The sequence below is a fragment of the Micrasema longulum genome, unplaced genomic scaffold (genome assembly GCF_059751315.1).
Source record: "Micrasema longulum isolate JH-2025_06_02 unplaced genomic scaffold, ASM5975131v1 h1tg000810l, whole genome shotgun sequence".
In the NCBI taxonomy this organism is placed as follows: domain Eukaryota; kingdom Metazoa; phylum Arthropoda; class Insecta; order Trichoptera; family Brachycentridae; genus Micrasema; species Micrasema longulum.
In genome coordinates, this window is record NW_028278002.1 from 35,432 (window position 1) to 59,723 (window position 24,292).

At 31.2% G+C, this 24,292-nt stretch overlaps 1 protein-coding gene across 2 annotated transcripts in view; it reads right to left on the minus strand.

Moving 5' to 3' along the window:
* Nucleotides 1-378: 378 nt before the first annotated feature.
* LOC148278907 (uncharacterized) overlaps nucleotides 379-24,292 on the minus strand; it is a 263,865-nt gene continuing 239,951 nt past the window's right edge. Inside the window, exon 2 of one of the 2 annotated variants that reach the window (XM_088230708.1) lies at nucleotides 379-549. In XM_088230708.1, the coding sequence (XP_088086834.1) occupies nucleotides 379-549 (171 nt within the window). The remainder of the gene's footprint in view (nucleotides 550-24,292) is intronic. The other variant, XR_015823043.1, reaches the window with a different exon arrangement.

Genomic DNA, 24,292 nt, shown 5'->3' on the forward strand with positions numbered 1-24,292 from the left:
TTGAAATATATTAAAAACTTGCTTAAAATATCATTCAGAAGCCAAGCAGAAAACAAAATTTTATGTGTAATGCCGAATACCAACATAGGCAGAAAAAATCAAGGCGTACTTAGAAATATCAGTAATAAATATTTTAAAAAAACAGATTTTCGCACTCAGTAGATAAGTGATTAACTAAATCGTAATTTTCGTAAAAAGTTTGAAAATTTAGATATAGATCACACTCAAAAACTCATAGTATTATACTTTAATCACTCAAAATTTCTCTGCACGATTGAGGTTAATAGTTCTCCTACTTCTGGTTACATTTTCGTTAAGCGCAGATAAATAATTACATTATATTATACGTAACATATTCATGAAAAATATATAAGGTTCTCACCTCTTGAGGTTAGGAAGAATGAGTTGGCTGGTGTGAGTGCAGGACTCTACACAGGATCTTCTTAACTTCCTTATCCTCTCCCTCAGCTCAGGACAGTCCCTGGCCTGCCCGATGTGGATCAGCAGGTCACGAAACAGTGCAACCTGACCGTTGACCTCCATTATTAACTGAAAAAATAATTATTTGTTAGTATCGAAGCCGCGGAAGATCTCAAAGAGTGGAGATCGATATGTGAGTGTTTGCTGCAAACCCGTAGATTGAAACCAGAAGTAAAAACCACTACTACTACTACTACTACTACCATCACGCTATTTTCCGTAGGGGTAGGCAGAGAGAATGGAACACCACACACGTCTATCCTAGCATACATTCCTAGCATCTTCCACATTCATACATCTTGTCATACATGCCCTTCGGTTCTGTCTGCTTTTGACATGACCAGACTTAAGATTTTGGTTTATCTGATCATGCCACGTCTTTCTTGGTCGTCCTCGTCTCACGTTGCCGTTCATTTTCGCCATATATACTTGTTTTACCATTCTTTCGTCGTCCATTCGTTCTACGTGACCAAACAATCTCAGAGAACCTTTCTTAATCTTATCAATTATACTTGACTCAGATTTACACTCTCGCCTGATTTCATCATTTATGACCCTGTCATACATTGATTTCCCACACATTTGTCTAAAAGATTGCATTTCAACCGCGTTCACTCGGCTTTCATCCTTCCTCTGCCAGTTCCATGTTTCACTTCCATACATAAGTGTTGGGACTAAAACTCCGTTGAGCAATGCTAGTTTAGATTGACAGAAATAACTGTGTGCTTAGTGCTCCGTTTATTTTGTTGCGCGCATTCACTCTACTTTCAACATCTTTTTCTACTCTTCCATCTCTTGAAAACATGCTTTCCAGATACACAAATTCTTCTACTTGCTTGAGACATTCGTTGTTTACTTTTTGTTGCAGTCAGTAACCTCACTATCCCTTTCAAATACCATCACTTTTGACTTACTTTTGTTCATCGCCAATTTACTCTCCAGGCATACATCATACATTCTAGAGACTATTTGTTGCAAATCATTCTTGCTGCTTGCTAACAGAACTGCATCATCAGCATACAACAAGCAGTTGACTGAAAAAATATTCATTTTTGCTCCAATACCCATCCATTCTATCTCTTTCATACAGTTGTCCATGTATAGATTAAACAACCATGGTGACATTACACATCCCTGTTTCACGCATCCCTGTTTCACGATGTAAATCCCCCCTTAACTCTTACACACGCTGAACTCTCCTCATAGAGAGACGATACTGCACGTATAAGTTTATTGTTTACTCCATACTTTTCCAACACGCCCCACAATTTCATTCCAAACCAATAAAGAACAAAATAAAACTGCAGTATTTCTGATAAAATATTTTTGTTAAAAACTTTGCCATAAAATGACATACGAGGTGTGTTCAGAAAATAACGGGAATTTTTCAATTTCGCAGGTTTGGAGAACCAAATATTAAGTTTGTAAACATGCTCCTGAACTATGTTGATTTTTTTTAATTTAACGTGTTTGGAGAGTCCAATTATCTTATTTTGACTATGTTGGTATACATGCCTTTAAAGTATGCTGAAATTTTCAGCTGTATTCATTGTTTACTTTGTCTGTGGCAGCCGGTAAGGTGTTAGTGTTCGGCGTGCTCGGCGATTTTCGTCTTGGCGATCCAAAATGCCTCTACTGCGACGATTGAACCTTATTTTTGACGTCATATCCGTAAACTTATGTTTTGTCACATGTTATAACACGTTTTATTAATTCTGCATCGTCGTTGACTTCATTCATTCGCCGCTGTTTTTGTTAAAAATTCAATAAATTTGTATAAAATTTTGCTGCCACGCGTTTCATTCCCAAAACATTGAAAATAATTCTTAGCATGGGCTAATTGATATGCCAACATCATCAACAACTTCTTTGATTGTGATTCAGCGATCGTTCATAACCATTTCTTTAACTTTTTCCATGTTGTCATCGGTTGTTGATGTGTTGGGGCGTCCGGGCCGTTCGTTGTCTTCAACATCTTCACGGCCATCTAGGAAACGCTTATACCACTGGTAAACTTTTGTTTTACTCATATCAAACTCATAATAGACTTTTGTGGACATTTCGCACACTTTCTTAAACTTTATTCTATTGTTTATACAAAATTTGATAAAAATTCTTTGATCCATTTTCTTAACAAAAAAAAATCGCCGAGCTCATAAAACACGTCTAACCTCAGCGGCTGCCACAGACAAAAGTAAATAATAAAGAAAGCTGAAAATTTTAGCATACTTTAAGGGCATGTATACCTAACACAGTAAAATTATGATAATTGGACTCTCCAAACACGAGAAATTATTTTTTTTTCGTTACTTTCTGAATAGGCCTCGTAAACATTTATAAAATAAATGAAAATTCAGAATGGAACTAACATTATCGTATAGATTTTAAAAACCTGTTTTTTACAATTAATATATTTGGCATTTTGTAAATATTTTCAAGGTCTTACACACACTAGTTACAGGTTATATATGGGATATAATTATATTAACTCACTATACCGATTATAAATTGAGGAAAATTGTATTTGTGAAGACGATGCGATGTATCAATCGTCAAAACAGATAAATCTTATAAATTCGTAAGGTGTTTTAGCTAAATTGTCATGATATATTATCCATATTTTGTGGTATACATTACGTATTACTATATTTTATCCAAACATTATATATTACTCTATTTTAAACTAGTAATATTACCTCTTTGGCCTGTTGTACAAAAGTACACATACATTTCAAACTAAATAGAATAATGTTTAAATAAACAAAACAATTTTTTAAATACGGTTTTCCATAATTAGTATTTCCATATATAGTAACCCTAGTATTTATTCCTCTATAAACAAGGTTTTTTTTGTAAAAAAGGTATTTTATATTATAAATATTCAAAACATTGACTTTGTGATCACACATTGACCCTTTTCACACATGCTACGCCAATCCGCCCGACCCAGACACGTTGTGAATGCGTTTGTAAGATGAACGCGGCAAAGTAACCGGGCTGGGTGGATTTGCGTGGCATGTGCGAAAAGAGCCATTTTAATTAATTTTATTAAGTATTAGTTCGTAACATAGAGTGTTGACGAAAAGGCGAGTACCTCTCGAAACCGGTAGACATAAAAATTCGGTATATATTTACTTGCATTAATTAAGCTATTTAACACTATGTTTTAACTTTACTTTAAGGTTTATTTACCTCATATTTTTTAATGACTCGGTTCAGGGGCAGCGGCTGTTTCAGTTTTAAAGCGTTGTTTGCAAAACCTTTGAAAAAAGCAAAAGTCAAGTATTAAAGGACAAATACTCCTTAAGTTAAGTGGATGAAATGCTCATATTTTATACTTAAACCCTTATTTATCTTTATGACTTTTTTATGCCCCGTTTAAATTAGTAGAAGTCAAATTAAGGTGTATTAAATTTCACTTTTTCGTTTTTATTTCGCCGAAAAGTTTTTTCGGCTCGGTTCCATGAATAAATTATTTTGGTCTATGGGAAGTTGCACATGAAAATTTTATGGCTCATTGAAAGGTTTCGTTTACTGCCTAAATGTATTATAGATTGCCTAAAAATGACAGCACGAAAATACGAGTACCAAAAAGATCAGAAAACGTCGCTAAACTTCATGGAACAAATAAACATTAATAATATATTCTATGATAAATAATTACAACATAATACATTTAATTTTTAAAAAACATTTTATTTCATTATGTTCTTTATTTAAAATATTTTTTAATAAAGATGCAAGATGTTGATTTCTTGTTCAATTTTATGCTATGCCTATTTTAAAGCTTTAAAAAATTAAAAAATAACACAAAATAATAATAATACTAAATGTGCTGCTTATGACTTTGTCTTAAATCTACAAAAAAAAATAGATGTTGGTGAATTTGCTGCAGCTATATTTATAGACTTAAAAAAAGCTTTCGACACTGTGGACCATGAGATTCTATTGGATAAGTTGAAACACTTAGGCATAGTTGGCATACCTTTGAAAATATTTCGAAGCTATCTCACTAACAGATACTGTGCGGTTCAAATCGGAAAAGAATCTAGTGATCTAGGTAGGATAACTTGTGGAGTTCCGCAGGGGTCAATCCTTGGTCCACTCTTGTTCCTTATTTATATTAATGATATCACTAAGTGGGGGTTAAAGGGGACTCTTCAATTGTATGCCGATGATACTGTCATTTTTTATCATAATAGTAACCTAAAAGAACTAGAAAAAATAATGAAGACAGATTTCGATAGTCTTGCCGACTGGATGCGATTAAACAAATTAAGTTTGAATATGAAAAAAACATCATATATGATTTTTGGGAACAAACAGGATTTGAAAATTAATATTTCTCTAGGAACTGGCTATATTGAAAAGACCAATGTTACTAAATACTTAGGACTATATATTGACTCTCAACTTTCATGGAAATACCAATATGAACATGTTAAATCAAAAATAGTACCCGTAACTGGCGTTTTGCATAGACTTCGTGGTCTGCTTCCTCACTCTGTTTTGTTTGCCGTCTATTACGCTATGATACATTCTCACCTATCCTATTTATGCTGTATTTGGGGTTTCGCTAACAAAAACCAGATTTCTGAGATTCAAGTTCTTCAAAACCGAGCTCTGAGAAGCATTCTTGGTTTGAAATGGGATTCCCATGTCAAGGATATTTATCGTAACACAAAAATACTTCCTTTCAAGGTAATGGCACTGTATGACATCACTAACACTATTTCAAACATCATAAACTTTTCTGCTCACACAAATTTAAAACTTACATTTAATCATGAAATTCACAACTATAATACACGACATGCAAAAAATCTTCACATTTCTAAATTTTGTTCCACGAAGTTCGGCAAAAGGTCTCTGGAATACATTGGTCGTATACAATTTAATAAACTGCCTGATGACCTTAAAAATGAAATGTCGAGTGGTAAATCTCAAAGACCAGAAATGAAGACCTATTTCTTGAATCTTTTTGAAAGTGATAGTTTTTAGCTCAGTTTCTGTGAATAGTCTATATATTGTGTTTTAGGTTTAAATGTTTTTCTTTTCTTTTTTTAATATTAATTTCACAGAATGTTTAAATGTTTTTATTTTCTTTTTTAATATTAATTTCACAGAATGTTTAAATGTTTTTCTTTTCTTTTTTAATATTAAGTTCACAGATTGTTTGAATGTTTTTATTTTCTTCTTTAATATTAAGTTCACAGATTGTTTAAATGTTTTCTTTCCTTTTTTAATATTAAGTTCATAGATTGTTAAAATTTGTTAAAATTTTTATTGTTTAAATGTATACTATGTATTGTTACAAGAAATGTACTATTTTTTTTATGTACCGTCCCAAATGAGTTTTCTCGTACAACTCCTGGGAATATAATATCATGATATTCATGTCTTATATGTTTTATTAATAAATAAAAAAAAAAAACTGTGGGAAAATAATGCGTTGAAAGAATAAAAAAGCTTTAAATGTGATTATCTCGGAACTTGTTTTAATGATTTAATGCATTCTGTTAGTAAAACCTTGATGTGTTTGATAAAACGGACTTGAGTCTGTTGCAAAAAGTTCTCGATTACATTTGAACTTTTATCTCTTGGCAATTACTGAAATGCCCACATGTACGCTAAGATACTGAACAAATCGACCTGAAAAAGCAATGATATAACCTTTCACCGGTAAATAATGTTCTTATCTTTATCAATACTTGTTTAAAATAGCTATTTTAATGTCAAAAAACGTATTACTAAAATGTTACCAATACTTATGATTCGTGAGTTATCTCTTGTCTCTATCCTGCTCAGTTAGTCGGGCGTATAGTGAAACGACAAAGAAAGGTGAAGAGCCGCGGGGTGCAAGAACAAATGGAGACCGATTCTGGAGGAGGCCGAGGCCCACAACGGGCTGTAGCGCCACTGACGATGATGATGAGTATGTACAAATGTCTGCAGACTGGCTGGATTTTTACCCTAGGGAGTTGTTCATGTTTAAATTTGTTGCAACAGAGAGGGAAAACACTTTTGAGAAGTGTTTTGAAGTTAAAGTTAACTACCTAGTAAAAGAAGAAGTATAAAAGATTGGAAAATTGTTTTCAGGCGTTGCCTAGTAGGTGAATTGGTTCAGCCAGATGAATCTCACCTACATGATAAAGATTTCAGCTATTTTATTTCACAAAAGTCAACAGATGGAAGAGTTGAGGAAATGTGGATGTTCAAACATAGGCAAAATGGTGAATGTTACACAGTGTGTAAAGTGGCCCCTTAAACCAGCCAATTACAGATCATACGCCCTGTAAATGCTTAGACTCCCATATTTCCTTCTCAAAAGTGTTTTCCCTCCCTGTTGCCACAAATTTGAAAGTATTTAGTTTAAATTAAACAATATGACATTTTATATTATTTGGTCTACGTGATGTATCTCGGCAATATTTTGAGTATTTTTGAATGTATGTCTTTGCCCAGGCGGATAAAGTTATAAATAAATAAATAGATTCAGAACCCTGGACGGGAGCTTTCAACTCAATGGCTGCTCTCAGGTAAAAATATTATATTATTTATGTTTAAACCATTAACTTTGTGGTCTAACATTTAAACTAAAGTTAGTGAATATAATTATATAACCATTTATATAAAATTGCCTTATATCTAAAATTTTTGAAAAAACTCCTGAAACAACTTGATGCTGAGGTACCTGAAAGGCTTTTTAAAAATTATTTTAAATATTGATTTTTGAGCAGATTTGAGAGGTTTTAATATTGATTTATCCTTTTATGCCAAAAGTTATAATTGAGTTACATAAAATATAATATAGTTGTTTGAGTTTTTATACATCAAATGATCGAACTATGTTGTATTCGGTTAACCAATGCAGTACCATATGCACTACTGGGTGCGGAAAGGAGGATGGTGATGATTACTTAAGTTTTTTAATCGCTTTTTTAACTTGAAGTTTTTAAAGGAATAGGGAATAATTTATATTTCCTACTCGTAGTCCATAACATGGGTGGATGAAAAATATCGTTGACATTTATCAAACGGGAGTGATAAAATAGTGTCCCTAAAGCCTTTATTTTATTAGGCCGGGAAAAAACCGTTTAATAGAACGATCAAAGAAAACCGTTCTCGGGAAGTACCTGATGTTGACATAACATTTATAACCTTGACACGTCTAATCAATCTTGTCTCAATATGTTATGCCATTCGAATTATGAGGGGAACAACACAGCATTACCTTTGTTTGTTATTTTATTTTATTAACATAAACGGCAAATCTGCCTTTTACAAACATTTATAATGCTACATATTTGGCTTAATTTTTTCAATTTAAAAAAAAAAAAACATCAATTTCCTTATACCCCAATATTTATAAAAAAAAATATAAAACTAAAAATCATACAAGATTTATATTTAAAAAAAATAACCTAAAAATTATACAGCATATCGGTAGAATGTTTAAATAATAAAACATTATACAGTAATACAGCAAGAAAATCATAAGTACTGTTTCATACAGCTGGGCAAAGTGAACAAAAAACTGTGAATATTATAAAATGCATGAATAAATAAATATAATTACCATTCACCATCTTTGAAAAAGTTCAAAAGGTTTGTTCTATGGAAACAATTCCCTACACTAAATATATCAGATACGTGGGAATAACTTTTGCCGAGTTATTTATATATATTTTTTTAATTTTATTTTTGCACCACAACAGGCCAGGAGGCCCAATTACAGCGGTGAATTACATCACAGAAGACCCAGGATTGAGAAAAAAAACATTTAATTTTTGTGTTCTCACCGGGAATTGAACCCGGAACCTTCCGTCTGTGAGTCAAGCGTCTTGACCACTACACCACGGAGGCCGCCATGTTCATGAAGTCTATTTAATACGGCATTACAAATATACACTGTCCGTGAATTGTTTCTACAAAAAGGTGGCATCTGTCTAGTCATTCTCCCAGGCACCCGGAAGTTGATGAGAGATAATAGTTCAGGGCAATCCCATATTGAATTTACAATTTTGAATAAAAAAAGAACGTTTTATTTTTGAAAATTCCAATACTTTCGGGAGTCTAGGAAACGTTTAAGTATAAAAGTAACGGGAAACAAACAAATTCGCTATAATATTACCCTTTTAGGTGCCACAAGCGAGATACGAGCACCTCGAGCATGGTACAGTTTAACAGGAACATAATGTAAATATCTAGAATATGTTTCACCGTCAATTTAACATACTGCCAAAAATGAATAGAAATACCGTTCCACCTTTGATTTCGCATGACATCCTCTAGGAAAACTTATCCATTTGACAGTATTTTTCTTTCTCAAAAGGATTCCAAAATATGTTGTATTTATCTGCCATTTAAACAGTTAAATATAACTCGAATATCGACGACCTCTCGTAAAATAAACAAAGGCGACTGCCTCAAGCAAGATAATTTTGTGTTCGACTTCTGGTTAGTTTTCAAAGAAAATTTGACTTTTCACTATATTGGGTCTTCTATATTGAAATTGGGTTTTATGGTTTAACAATACGAATTTTTTTACTAGGTGTTTGTTGTTACATTAATTTTTGTATAGCGTTGATTTATTTTACGCATTCGTGATGAATTAAAATAATAATTACACATTCAAACGATTTTAATTAATAATAATAAAATACTTTGTAATAATTTCACTCTATTTTTTTCATTGATAAGTGCATTTGTTTGCAGGCTCCCGCGATCCTGAACGTCGATTTCGATATTAAGCTTTATTCGGTGGAACTGAGGAATGCGAGGTTAAAGTTAGATGAGGCGAGAGTGCAGGCTGACGATAGAGTCTTCAGCAGCTCAATCACAATGGTCGCACTTGTCGGTAATTACTGACGTGATAAAAATGTGTTAGTTAAGGACTTTTGATCGATGTGATAAACATCTGTAATTGTGCGACTGGAGGGGTCTGATGATGTCCACATGCTCCATTTAGGAGCGGATGTGGAAAAGTAAGAAACACAGTACGCTTTTGTCCTTCAATCTTTAGACACACGTCTAGAACAAAATAAAAAGCACAAATTGTGGTCGGGACTTAAACCTTGACGGTTTAACTTTGGTTAATATTTGCATTGGCCGCATTGTCCAATTCCTTGGACACGTTGCACGCAGCAATGAGGATGCAGCCTGGAGTGACTGGTTGTGGTCAGTGGCGTAAAAAAAAAGGAACAAGAGGTAGATTTCCTACACGATGGACCGATCAGGTCAGGACAAGGGCAGGCACCTCAGTAGTTGGAGCGCTGAGTGCGTCGCTGTCAAGGGAGAAGAATTGTCGGGGCTTTACAAGGGGTCACGATCCTCAGTCATGAGGACAGCGAATAAAAAGAAGAAATGAATGAATTAAAAGTGAATTTATAACTGAGTTTTTCATTTTGTTTTTTATTATTTTTTTAAAATTAATCAAATATATTAATTTGTGAATAATGCCAACAAATTGTATGTATCAGTTTTGTGTTTGAAATAGAACCCAAAATCTGGGCAAGTGTATTGACCAAAAAAATCGATTAGTGGTTAACGCATTCTCCTGTTTTGCTTAAAAATCGATTTCTAGCAAGATCTACGTAAAAAAAGTATTAATTGTGATAGTGATAAATACTCTCCATCTCTGTTGTAATTTGATAATCTTAATAAATCCCTATGGGGTGAAATCCAGTCTTTTTATATAATAATTTGGGCAATCTCAAAATTGTTAACACTAATATCTAACTGAACTAACTAATATCTAACTGGTCTTAAAAATTATAAATAAAAATTACAGATTTAAAAATTCACTAAGATAGACCAGATCTTGTCTTGAGGTAGTAATTTTTATTTTTTTTGTCCTGGCTTTAATTTAATTTAATTTTATTAGTGCCTGTATTTATTACAAAAAAATGTATTTACCATTGTTAGAATAGACTGCATAAGTCTGTTAAATAAATAAATAAATAACTGCCTCTCATATGTATGTAATAGACGTTCAAGATACGCTTCAATTGATGTTTCAATGAAATGCAATAAGCAGTACTGAATATGGGGAACATAAACGGGTTGTGGCCCTGTGGCTAGTGTCTCGGACTCATAGATCAAAGGTCCCGTGGCTGGAATCCCACTCTACCCTAACTTGATTCCCATTTTCTAATAGTGAGTTATTTACAACTCGTTGAAAATGGCTCTCAAAATCAAATATTCATGTAAATCATAAGAACGCAAATATTTTCTTTTATTGAAAAAATAAAAATAAATAATAGTGACTAGCAGAGGTACACGTATTTGAAATTCTGAAGTTTTAGTGAAGTTTCACAATACAATAAAATGGTTTTATTAATTAAAATATTACATCCAAATAAACGTATTTATAATTTTTTTTAGCAGTAAAATTCCTCGTTTATTCAAAGTGCAGTGGTTCTGTAAAAACGTTATTTAAAGTTACGGAATAAATTAAGTAAACAATTCCGTTAAACACAACTAAAACAACAGTAAGGTAAAGTTACTTCATGTAATTGAATCCTTTCAGCAAGTATTGGGTGTTAATTATAGTAGATGACGTAACTTTTTCAATACAAAGTTTCCAATTTCCTCATGGAGAATAATTAACTTTTCCGTTTCTCAATTCGCAACAACGTGCGTGATTCTCAAAAATCGTTTTCTAAGGGTTGAAAAGGTGATTTATACACACAAAATTAATGCTTTACCTTTACAAAAATACACGTGTACATTAAGAGAATAATTGCAATTTTAAAGTCGCTCTTGGCAAATTGTCACTTAAAAGAAAGTGGAAAAATATTTTTTTCAATTAAACCCTAAATTAATACTTCCTCACTTTTATTTAAATATGATTCCTTAACTTAACGATGCACTCGACCTCCTCTCACTTAAGTTTCTACGTTTTCTACTCTAATAAATTTGAACCCCTTACTTAACTGTGAACATTTTATGAATCTCACCCGCATAAATAAAGGTTTCAATTCTTTAACTTCACAAACATCGAACGTTATTTTTATTTAAAAATTTGTTTTATATTTTGAGTCTTTTATATTTGGCAATAAATCATTAAATATTTTTGGAGCGATTATATTATATTGCTTTTTACCAAAGGCGGTTGATACAAATGGGTTTAAGTGGCCACTTTACACGTTTTGTAACATTCACCATTCAGTTCATATTTAAACATCTTAATTATTTCAATTCTTTCATCAGTTGATGTTTGTGAAGTTAAAGAGCTGAAACCTTTATTTATGCGAGTGAGATTCATCTAATTGAATTATTTCACTTACATACTAGGCAACGCCTGAAATTTTTATTTTTTCAATTTCTATACTTCTTCATGGACCAGGTGGTCCAATTCTTTCATAAGTGAGAATGGTGAATGTTACACAGTGTGTAAAGTAGCCACTCAAATCAGCCAATGACAGGTCATAAGCCCTGTAGATGCCTAGACTTCTATATTGCCTTCTTTTAAATGTTCGTCATCTCTGTTGTAATATGTTAATGTTAACAGCTCTCCAGGGAGTTGAATCTAGTCCTTGTCTACAAAAATTTGGACAAACTTGAAGTAGTTTTATCTTAACATCGTAAATGATATTTCTTTCATGTTCTCTACTCTAAACGTTCTCAATCTTGGTTATGACATTTATTAATTTGGATAAAACTCTTGATGATCATGTCTATTCAGGATTATTCATTTAATAATAAATTGTGTTTTTCGTTTTTATTTTAATTACAGCATGGGTCTTGGGTTTGTACATCTTCAAAAAAATTATGATTTTGTTTGTACTATTGTAAATGTTTCTTGGGCTAAATGTGTAGATAAATACATAAAAATGTAAATTGTAATTTCTACATTAATAATAAGCAGTGTTTAGTTTATTTTTAGTTTGCTAAAGCTCTAGTTAGTTAAACTACATTTTCCCTAGTATTGTGTTTATTTAACGATTAAGTAGAGTTTGTTAAGAACGAAGATAAATGACACGCCTAACTCAAAGGTTTTTGTCTTTCTGCCCTAAAACACTACTTCTTGCTTCTTATTTAAGGATATTTATTAGGGAACAAAATACCAAATGCTACGGGTAACGAGAGAAGTATAAATATATGTACAAGAGCGAATGTTTAATTCCTTTCTTGTTTGTATTCGGTTTAAATCAATATTATGTTATTTCTGTAAAATCCGTAAATTGTGATTTTTATTCATAAAAAAAAAACTATTGGCTACATAGAAGATGTTTAAAAAAATTAAACCGTCATACCGGCTATTAACATAAAATGTTTTTTTTTTTTTTTTTAAAGGAATATCCCGCTAAGCCTCTATTTTGAGGCTTGTCAGCAGGTGAGATAAAGGGGATATGGAAGAAGGTAATGAAAAATACACCACAACACCCAGACCAATTGAGAAAAAAATCTTTCTTGGTTTTTTTCTTGCAACTGGCGGGAATCGAACCCGCGACGCCAGTTTCACAGATAACCGTCTAACCAACTGCGCCACGGCGCCTGTTAAAAGCAAAAACTATGGAATATACAAATCAGGACGGTGAATAAGTAAACAGCAGTTCAGTCATATCACTCCACTACTTCGGGAACTACACTGGCTACGTTTTCCACAGAGGGTCGAATACACACTCTGTTGACTTATGTATAAGTCACTGCACACTCTGCTCCGGAATATCTAAGGGAACTATGCATTCCAGATGAACTAGCTGACAGGCGTCTCACGCTTAGATCAGCTACGTCAACGGCGAGAGGAAAAGTTATTATACCTCTACGCAAACAGCGCACTGAATTTAGTGAACGCGCATTTGCGGTCGCAGGCCCTGTGGCATGGAATGCTCTCCCAGCAGAGGTGTGAGGCTGTGAAAGTGAAGTGATGTTTCGGAAAAAACTTAAAACCCACTTGTTCTCTAAATCATTTGAATAAATCCGTAGCACGTGACAACAAAATAAATTGTTTTAATTAAATTACAAATTTAAAAGCTTCAATTAAATTAATTTAACAATATAATCACTATGTAAAGCGCCCTCGAGGTATTTTATTACGAAAATGGTGCTATATAAGTTATCCATAATAATAATAAGAAATAATTTTTTTTAGTGTACTGAGAACAAATTTAAAAGTAGAAAAACAATCACGTAAAGTTCCGAAAAGAAGTAATGAAATAATAAACGCCTGAAAAAAAATTGTTTTCAAGCGTTTCCAAGTACGTGAAAAAATTCAATCAGATGAATCTCTTTACAATAATTAAGGTTTTAGTAATTTAACTTTACTGAAATAAACAGATGATATAATTTAAAAAATATATGTAATGTAGTTTGTTAGCCTAAAAACAAACTTAGAGAACCTTCAGCCCTTTTACTAAATAAAAAATAATAACAATGTAAATTTGTGTGTTGTAGCAATATCGGGTTGGAATCTCCCCAGTTGCAAGAAAAAAATCCTAGAATTTTTTTTTTCTTTATTGGTCTGGGTGTTGTGGGGTGTTTTCATAACCTCCTTCCATATTTTTTCTTTTTTACCTGCAGACAAGCCTTGAAATAAAGATTTAGCCGGCTATTCCATTTTTAAAAATGTTTATCTCTTCATCGTCGACAGCGAATAAAAGGAATTTGTAGAATTGAATGTTTGATGCGATATCGTTAGTAAATATCAGAAATAGTTCCGATTGTATCGTAAGGCGATAACTTTGCCTTGAAGTTTAATTAAAAAGTGCTCTATGCATCACAAAATTCGGATAAGGAAGTTATGTTGTTCTGGAAACAATGACAATGATGAAACTGCAATATTTTCTGAATAAAAGTCTTTCCCTAAGCGATTATAAATATTGTCATGGCGGATCTAAATTTCCTGCAGACGATCGTGATTAGCGTTGTATAAAAGGCATTAAGCAATTTTCCGTCTGGTCATGAAAAGCGCCATAAATCATTTTCCGGTTTCCGTTGGCGGGAAAATGCATAACGTAGCAAATAGAACATTAAAGAGGTGATTACCCCAGAAACCTTCGACCTTTAGACAAGTAAAACTTAAAATCTCTGATTTACAACATATTATTTCCTCATGTACAACAATTCATCTTACCAGAAGCTTCTTTTTAAGATGATGCCATGGGTGAAATCAAACCCCGCCTTGCAAAAACTAAAAAAAATAATTGACAAGTTGATGCCACATAAAAGATTTCTGTAAAGCTTTTGATAAAATCATAAACTTCTAATATTACAAATCTTTAGTTCATATGGTTTACTACTAAATTGGTTCAAAACTTACACCTAAAACATTTAATTATAGTTAGTGTGGCGTAATCTTAACCTTGTTAACTTTTGTACATTAACTTCATGGGTAATAAGGATTTTTTTTTTAAAAGTCTCTCTACCGAAGACACTGTTCTACAATGTCAATTTTTTCAACGAATTAGAATAAGTACAGATGACTGTATAAACAGATAAAAAAATTCTCAAGTATCAAAACAATATTTCACTTGACTTAAATGATCGTATTTATAATTGTGCTTTTTTTATTCAATTGCGTTATTTATTTTATAATTTAACCCATCCGTGAGGCTAAACTGAGCACGGATATAATTTTTAGCATGTCAGGACGTTCAGTCAGGACAATAATATTATGAAAAATCGTGTATTTATTGCAAATATCCGTACTAATTCAATAATACTTAATTTATTTCTCAAAATGGTTGTTTTTTTTGTTGAAAAAATCAAAATTCAGTTATTTAAAAAGTATATTTAAGCAAATTGCCTCAGTTTAAATTTTAGCTAAAAATATATCTACATATCATTAGAAGTGGTCTAAACATGTAAATCTCAAGAGAGACGAATAATAATAGTATTTAACTCTCGGCTTAAATCATTTCTGTACATATTCTACCACCAAGCTTACCACAAGATGCTCTACAAATAAAAGTGTAGTCTTGAATTATTTTGCTTTATAAAACATGAGTTATTGTAGCAAGAGTGGTGAAACTCAGAAAATTAAATAAAAATAAAATAAATGTTAATTATTTTAAACGTCAATCCATTTATATAGTTATATGGGCAGTTGTGAAATACCACAAGTGGACAACAAACCACTTCCAAGTTTTACTTCACGTGGTAGCAATACAGTTATTGAGGCATTGTTTATTAAAAATTCAGTGAGTAAAAAAAACTACATGCTCTTTTGAAATTAATGTAATTAAAGGACACTTTTTGATAAGACATTTATATTTCGATAAATAATTTAAATATTTGTGTAATCGGTGTTCAGGCGATATTTTTTATTGAGTTAAATAATTATTCAAAACGACAACTAGTTAGTCATTTAAAAATGCTTTAAAGTTTATTAAGTCTTTAAACGAAAAATAAAGTTTTGTACGCAAAATGGAACCAGGACCCTTAACGAGTATTTTTGAATCAACTGATACTCTCAAGTAAAAATCCTGAAAAAAAATCAAGTGGGTATAAGTCAGCCTCGTAGTGTAGTAGTTGGCATATTGTCCTACCATGCTAGAGGTCCTGGGTTAAAGTTTCAATTTTTTTCAGGTTGAATGTTTAATATTAGTTTTGAGCGTGGTTTAACACCCCTGAAGCGTAAGACTGATCCACTTGACTTAATGGAACAGATGTTTGAAATACGCGGGATCTGGTGATTTAATGTAGTTTCCTATGCACGATCGGTTCAAAAAGTGGTGTGATAGGTATGCTTTTCAGACTATTATTGTTGATCGTTTGGTTTAAAAACCTTAAAATGCAATTAAAGTTCTCAGACAATTTATTTTGTGCTTTGAAATTAGTTAAATAAAAGAAACTATTGTAATTTTGTTCATTTCGGCTAAAACAAATATTATTTTTGAATTGAGATTTCGATCAAAACAAAAAAAAGAGTTTTATTTATTTATTGAAAAAATTTCTATACAGTTTACACACATACCTATGCATAAGGGCGGGCATAATGCCTTAAAGCATTTTTTTTTACCTACCAAACCGTTCAATTGGAGAAAATCAGTGGTATTTGAATATATTGCACGTATAATCAATGACACTTTCATTTTGTGTATTAGATTACAAATATGAATTGAAATTTGTTTAATTTATATTTTAATATTTACATCTGATTATCTTTTTTACATAGTATTCTTTGGGATTTTATTATTTATTACTTATACCTTGTTTTTCAAGATTGTTATTCTATTGCATCAAATGTTGTTTCAATTCAATCTAATTAATTTTACTTTGTGTTTTTTATAGTTAATTATTAAAGGTTGACACGGGCACAGCTTTAATAGATCATTTATATGTAAACGAGTGTAGTTTTAAAAGAATGAATAAATAAATAAATACTACATTTTAATTATAAAACAAAACATAAATGCACATAAATATTTTTTTAAGATGAAAAAATTGACTATACCTTTACACTATACTATAAAGAAAGCAGGGTGTAAAGGGGGAACGAAAGAGGGAAGAGAAAGGAAAAACTTAAATATTATTTTATTTTTTTAAACTATTATATTTGCAAAATTATTTTTTTCTAAAATTACAACTTTCTTAAAGTTTCATTAGGTAGTCTGGCCAAGCAACTTACCTGATGGAAGCTATCAAAAGTAAAGGGGGCTTATGCGCCAGCCATAACTTCACCTCACAATATAACCTGACAAATATCAAGTTTGGAGGCGCGAGGGACTATAGTCTGAACTTAGAACTGCACTCAATAATGTACGTGCCGTGCTTAAGAAATATTGGTACACGTTGGTTGAGAATTCCCGAAGTTAATTTATTTTTACCGATGTGTTTTTGAACAATAATATATAAAAAACTAAGCAAAAAAATATATATATATATATTTCCCAGTAAATGAATCGGGTTGTGGTCCCGTGGCTTGTGATGCGGACTCACGGGCCAGTGTCCGAGGGTCAAGCCCCACTCTATCGCAACTTGATTTCCATTTTCTCATAATGAGTTATTTACAATTCGTTGAAAATGGCCACCAAAATGGAAGTATTTCTGTAAATTATAATAACGCTAATATTTCTTATTCTAAAAAAAAAGAAGGATTTTTTTATAGAAAATGATGAAAAATCTAATAAGCGCGTCCAATCATAGAGCTCTCACGTGCAATGTTCCCAATTAAGGAAATATCTTATATCACGAATACCGATAAAAATATATGAAATCGATAAAGTATATACCAACTATACTTCTTAACACTGTTCCTATATTTTATTTCTTTATATTGTGTTTTTTTTTATTTTTTTATCTATATTGTTTATATACTCATCTTCTTTTTTTATACCAACTTTACTTCTTAACACTGTTCTATCTTTTGTTGCTTTATATTGTATTTTTTCAATTTAATGTTGTTTATACACTTATATTTTGTAAAACTTTCATGTATGTAAAAGCCTTATGGGCGTGAAAAAAAAAATAAAAATAAAAAAAAATAAAAAAAAATAAAAAAAAGTATAATTAATTGTATTTTCTAAATTCACATGGATATTGTGGAGAAATGTTTTCATACATAAATGTGAAATATTTTAAAAATAATAATGCGTTCTTAGAAAAACCTTTTGTTGTTTGTTTGTTTGGCCTTGGTAGTTGATAAATAAGATAAAAGATAAATCTAAAATAAAAAATTAACAAGAAATCACAATAAAAAAATAAAAAAAGCTAATTAAAATTGGGAAATATCACATACTACGAATACCGATAAAAATATTTGAGATGGATTTAGAATAATTTATCGAATATTTAAAATCAAGATGGATATTTTTGAGAAATGTTTTCATACTTATTTTTTTTTTCATTAAATAGGCATTTTTTTGTTTATCATCTTTGGACAGTGTTGCTTAGTAATTTGGACTGAAAAGCTTTCAAGAAATCACAACAACAAAAAACTGATATTTTCAGTCTGGAAAGATTTCAGTGCTAGCTTTTGTAGAATTTATAACACACAGAAGGAGCGTAGAATCATATTTGAATACATCGGACTGTGCCCAAAAAACCGTTGATTGCTCTATACTTTGGCTCACTTTCGCCACGCGCATGCGAGAAATCGCCGCGTAATGTTGCCCGATCGCGAACAAATGCAAGATAAAATAAAAACAATTAGTTAATTTATCTCAAACTTTATTGATATACACGATAAAAACAACAGAGTAGATAAGTAAGGGGTCATATATTAAGAGGAATTGAACTTTGAACTTAAAAAATAAAACAAATTTATTTTACATAAAGCGGAAATTTTTATATATTGTTAAATAATATTTGATGTTTTAAAGATAATGTCGGTCAAATGTCCACCACGGTGTTGTTTAATCCGAGAGGTCAAATTTTTGTAAGTTTTTTTATAAGATGAGCAAAGTAGTGTAACTACCACGGCAACACAAGCAAAATGTCCATTTTGTTTTCTTTAACAATCTGACAGATGGCAAAATAATGAAATTAAATATGATTTTTGAATTTGCTACTTAGACATGAAATGTGATTCTTTCGTGTTTTTTTTTTATCCCAGCAGTATTTTTACACTTTAAAACGACACAACATGGCATAGTTAAATTTTAATCGAGAGTTACGTACTGAGCGATGGCACTAATGGTCAAAACGTAAAACTACTCATGTATGAGTTGTTAAGTCGCCTTCAGTTTGATGCCCGTATGCGGTTTCTGGACTATTCTTTATTCGATGGGTTAATAGTTAAAAATTGAGCACATTTTTTACGCATGCTTGATAGCGTTTTTGTTTATTGAACCCTATCGTAAACGTGCGAAATGACAACACGAAAATCAAACGTCCTTCTTTTATTAAAATTAGATGGAGAAAAATTTATAAAACACTAGAATAAACTTTTTTTGTCCTATATTGTTTTTGATAATTTTATTCACACGTAGGTACTGCCATATTTAATTCGTCAACGTTTTGTACGCTGATGGCGTACAATTTATTTTGGGCTAACGTCATTCAGGATTGTACCCTTCTTTATAAAATGTCTAACCCTTTTACTAAAAAGGTAAATGAGTAAGTTCTTATGTTCACGGAATCCTAATTATGCACATTAAAACAAATATAACATTAAATTAACTACAGTTTTTAGTGACTTCCTTTTGTCCTTCACGCCTACTCACGGAACGTGAAAAATATTAATTTGTACATCATTAGGGATAAAATGTATTACAATTATTTCAGAATGTACTTTGTAAAATAACGTTATAAATAAAACTGTTTGTATTTTTACGCCTAACACGAGTTTATTTATTCAATTATTTATTTATTTATCTCATTTAAACGCCTAAGCGGGCTTTTACATCATATAAAATACACAGAAATAAAACATAGATGTAAAAGATATTAAACTATAAACTGCATAGTGATAGCGAGTATAAAATGAATAAATACAAATTTAATGGAAAGAAATTAAAATAAATGTAACTCACATTTGTCAAGCTATAGTTATGTACCTAAACTATATTTTTTAAATTTTAATTGCTTTCTCTTTACTTTTTTTTTTGTTCTTTGTATATTGTATGTTTATTGGATTCTTAAAAAAAACATTTTTTCTCCTTAAATTAGGTATTCTAATTTTGTATTTTTTTGTTCAATGTAATAATGATTAAAGATAAACCTACCTGTCCTTTTTTTTCAAATAACTTTTTAAAAAATAAATTAAAAAACATTTTTCGTATTTTTTAATTTTTATGTTCCTTTTAGTGTTTTTTAATTTTTTTTATTCTTTATAATGACATTTATTTTTTTAAAATAATTTGTAAGCGTGTTCATTGTGATATAATATGTACATATAAACTTTTTGTGCTTTTTTTCCCTCTTTTATTTACTGTATTGAAGTGTTTAATTCTACCCAATATATATTTTTTGGAAAGTAAAAGGCACTTCGTTTCGTGTATATTAATAAATAAACAAAACAAAAAAGTAAGGACTCGAACACAAAATGGAACCCAAAAAGTTAAATATTAATTGGAACATAAAAAGTTTCGATTATTCAGAATTCATCGTCAAGGGTGCAAATATTAACGAATCCAAAATAATTATACATCAGTACCTAAGTACTATAAAGTATGGTTATTTTGGCTTCATTTGATGACGAGTTGAAAGTTGAATGATATGAACACCTGATGATGAGTTCTGAATATCCGAAACTCTAATTGTGTTCTGATTAATATTTAATTCTTGTATGGTGTAAAAAGTCCACGGATAAAATTATTGCGACTTTATTTAAAGAAAAATCGTTTATTTTTATAATTTAGATTGACTTAAAACAACTATAAAATAAATTAAAACCAGTGAAAATAAATAAGCCGGTAAGTGGTAATATAAAAATATTTAATAACATTTAGTAAAATGATTGACCAGAAAAATAATGCTTTTAATATTAATATTTCAAAATAACCTCGTATTAAATTATTTAAATAAGAATATTTTTAACTGAATGGTTTTATTGCTACACAAGCATTAAGAAATAATTAACCAATACATATTTTCCAATATCATTTTAACAGCGTCTAATAAATATTAAATCTAAACATATGGACGTATTAAGTTTTTTTGTACAGTTCTTTGTTTTTATAAAGGTAGGGGCGCGGGGGTGGAAAATTTATAATTAAATTATTTAATTGTCATTACAATAAATAACTACAAAGTAAGTGCCTAAAATATGAAAGAAGAAACCACATTTAAAAATAAATCAATTGTTTAATCATTTTTCAATATGGGTGATGTAACACCCTAAAAAAGAGTATTAGCTAGGTGGCTAAACTTGGGTACAAATCCTGAGAAAGGAAATCAAGTGGAGGTTAGTGCACCAGTGGTCAAATGGTTAGCTTGATTGCTCACCAAGCTTGAAGTGCCGGATTTAATTCACGAAAAGGTACGTGGTTTGAAACGGCAACACTTTCTGGTCCATGAGCTGGCTCTGAACCGTAAGCCATCTTGCCTTCGTGTATATTATAAATGTATGCTAATACGCTACGATTGGAGTACTAGGGCAGTTACCTATGCACCATCTGGTGTAGGTAATGTATTATGTTGTCTTACGTGATGATTACATTTTGAATTTTGTTTTGTAAAACCATCAAAAATACAATTTTAAAACTTAATATAATTTTTTATTTTTAAAGCTTTTAACGAATAATTTCTGAACATATTAAAACATAAATAAAGGAAATAAAAATATGGAAGTTCAGGCTTATGACCTGTCGATGGATAGTTTAAATGGCTGCATTACGCACTGTGTAACATTAATCATTTTGCCTATGTTGATTTTCTGCATGAGGGTGTCCAAATGTTTGAAGACAAAACTCCAGTACTTATCTACAAAGTTTGGAAAAATCTAAATATTATTGAATAATTTCTTTTTATTTAATTCTTCTATCTTTTTTATTTTTTATTAAGGAATTTATGATTTTCGTTAAGTTTTTTTTTAAAATCAAAAATGTGTCTACGGTGAAAATAATGTATCCAATCAAATCCGTATATTAGAAATAGTAATTTTCAGTTCACAAAAGTAAAATAGATACAAGTATAATAATATATACTATAAAGCCCAACAACTTTTTGTTTGTAGTCTGATCACGCCCCATAGAAGTCAAAACCCTGATATTCCGCAAATATATTGCCCTTCTAATAGAGCCCTTCACTAAGGAAAGTTGTAAAACTGTTTAGAGGATTAACAGCTCTTTACAAAAATAGTCTGCTTTCGCAACCCTTTTTATTAGACACAAAACATATTGTATGAACACGTGGATTTAAACACTTGATAAAAATCGTGTTTGGAATGAAGTTAAAATAAAATGTTCGTCTTAAAATACGAAGTTTTGGAACCTCGGTTTACGCGGTTTCTGAATTTTACGATTCACAAATTAAATTTTTCAAAAATGATCATTAATTTAACAATCATTATGAGTAATATTATTATGCTATTCATAATTAAAATTACCTATATCGCTTTTAAACTTGCTTGAGGTAAGTTTAAAAAAAATAAAGTATTAGCGAACATTTTTTTTCCTAAACTATTTTTTTACTCAAGGAAACCTATCCAGTGTATCATTTTTTTTAGGTATGTGTTCTCGCATTTATTCATCGCATCTTTCGTGTAAAAAGAGGGTCCAGTGTACTTATTTTATTCAATTATTAAATATTTGCCAAAAAATAAAATTTCGGGCTCATGGTGTTACGTTCAGCGCGTTTACCTACCAAGCAAGAGGTCTCAGGTTTGCTTCCTGACATGGTTGATATGAAATATTTATTTAAAAGGGTAATTCATACCTGAAGCGTAAGACCGATCATCCTATCTTCATAAAACAAAAAAATGATCAAGATATGCTGAGATTGCGACCAATGTAGTGTTCTATGCCCCATTAGTTTGCGGAAACGGAATGATGATGATAATTATGATATTTGATAAAGCAACTTCCAACACAAATATGAAGCAAGCTTAAAATAATAATATTGCCTATCAATACTTAAAATGTATGTAATTGATGATCAGTTTAAAGTATCAACTGATTTTTTGAAAATATATGCTACACCCCTGCAATAGAAATAATACAAAATCACCAAACGTTAACAAAATACATCATATTATCTTGTAGAATGAATAAAACATTTCAACATATGGATAAAACTATGTAAGTCTTAAAATAAATCGTTGAAAATATTCATTTTTTATACCTAAGCAATGTTAACACACCAGGAATCCTTAATAAATTCAATCATTTTTCTTCATTACCAAGAGTTTGTGCCTGTATATATATTTTTAATTTCAAAATATACATCCTCTAAACTCTATCAGAAGAGTATTGGGCGGGTGGTAGTTTGACTTTGTAACAACGCTTGCCTACTTTACAAGGCATGATATTCTTACTGTCATGAGCCCGTATTTGAACGGGAAGTAACTGAGTTTTCTTAAATTGTCTATAACCTGAAATTAGATATTCGGTGTGAAAAACTCAATATATTTATAAAAATTAAGTTGGACTTATTCAATTACAGGTTTCTGGCGAATAACCTAAAAATTTTATTCAAATCTAGGAATTTTTATTAAAAAAAAAAAAAGATTTTTTTATTTTATAGACAATTGAAGATAACTTTGTTATGTTTTAATTGTAATTGGAGCCCTAAACGTCCACGGTAGTCAGTTTCTCGGCAGTTTTTGTCTGAGCCACGGGTTGAAACAGAGTGGACTGGGCCCGGATTACAATCGGAAAAAAACGGAGTTATCTTCAATTGCCTATAAGGTAAAATCGATTTTTTAAAAATGATTTGTTTAAATAATAATAATATAATAAAATATTCTAATGTTTATTATAAACATGAATCGAATTATAGATTCGAGGTTCGAACTGTCAGTAAGGTCGCAGTGAGTCACATCTGGCGGGAGGGTGGGATTCTATAAAATGCTGCGAACGCCCAGTTGCGTTCCATCAGCAAAGTGGAACAATTCGTTAGCGTCTACGTCGTGAACCCTGGGCCATGGGATTACACTTATGACGATGTGATTACAGTAGATAACGAAAGGATAAAAGACGAGTTTTTGGCACCACCAAACCAGAAGCTAACAGCTAAAAGAAGATAACCCCGACAGGAAAATTCACCAGAGAAGGCAACAAGAAACCACTCTGGTCTTTTTTCCCCAGAAATCACTACGGCAAGTACATCAATAAGCAGTCTACCTGACTGCGGAATATTAAAGTAGCGCTGGGCAGAAATGGTTTCGCTGTAGTGATCGCCAACATCGGGAAGACGTTAGATATGAACGGGAGAAAATATATAAAAAATCGTACAAATATGCACATTTTCTCACAGAATAATC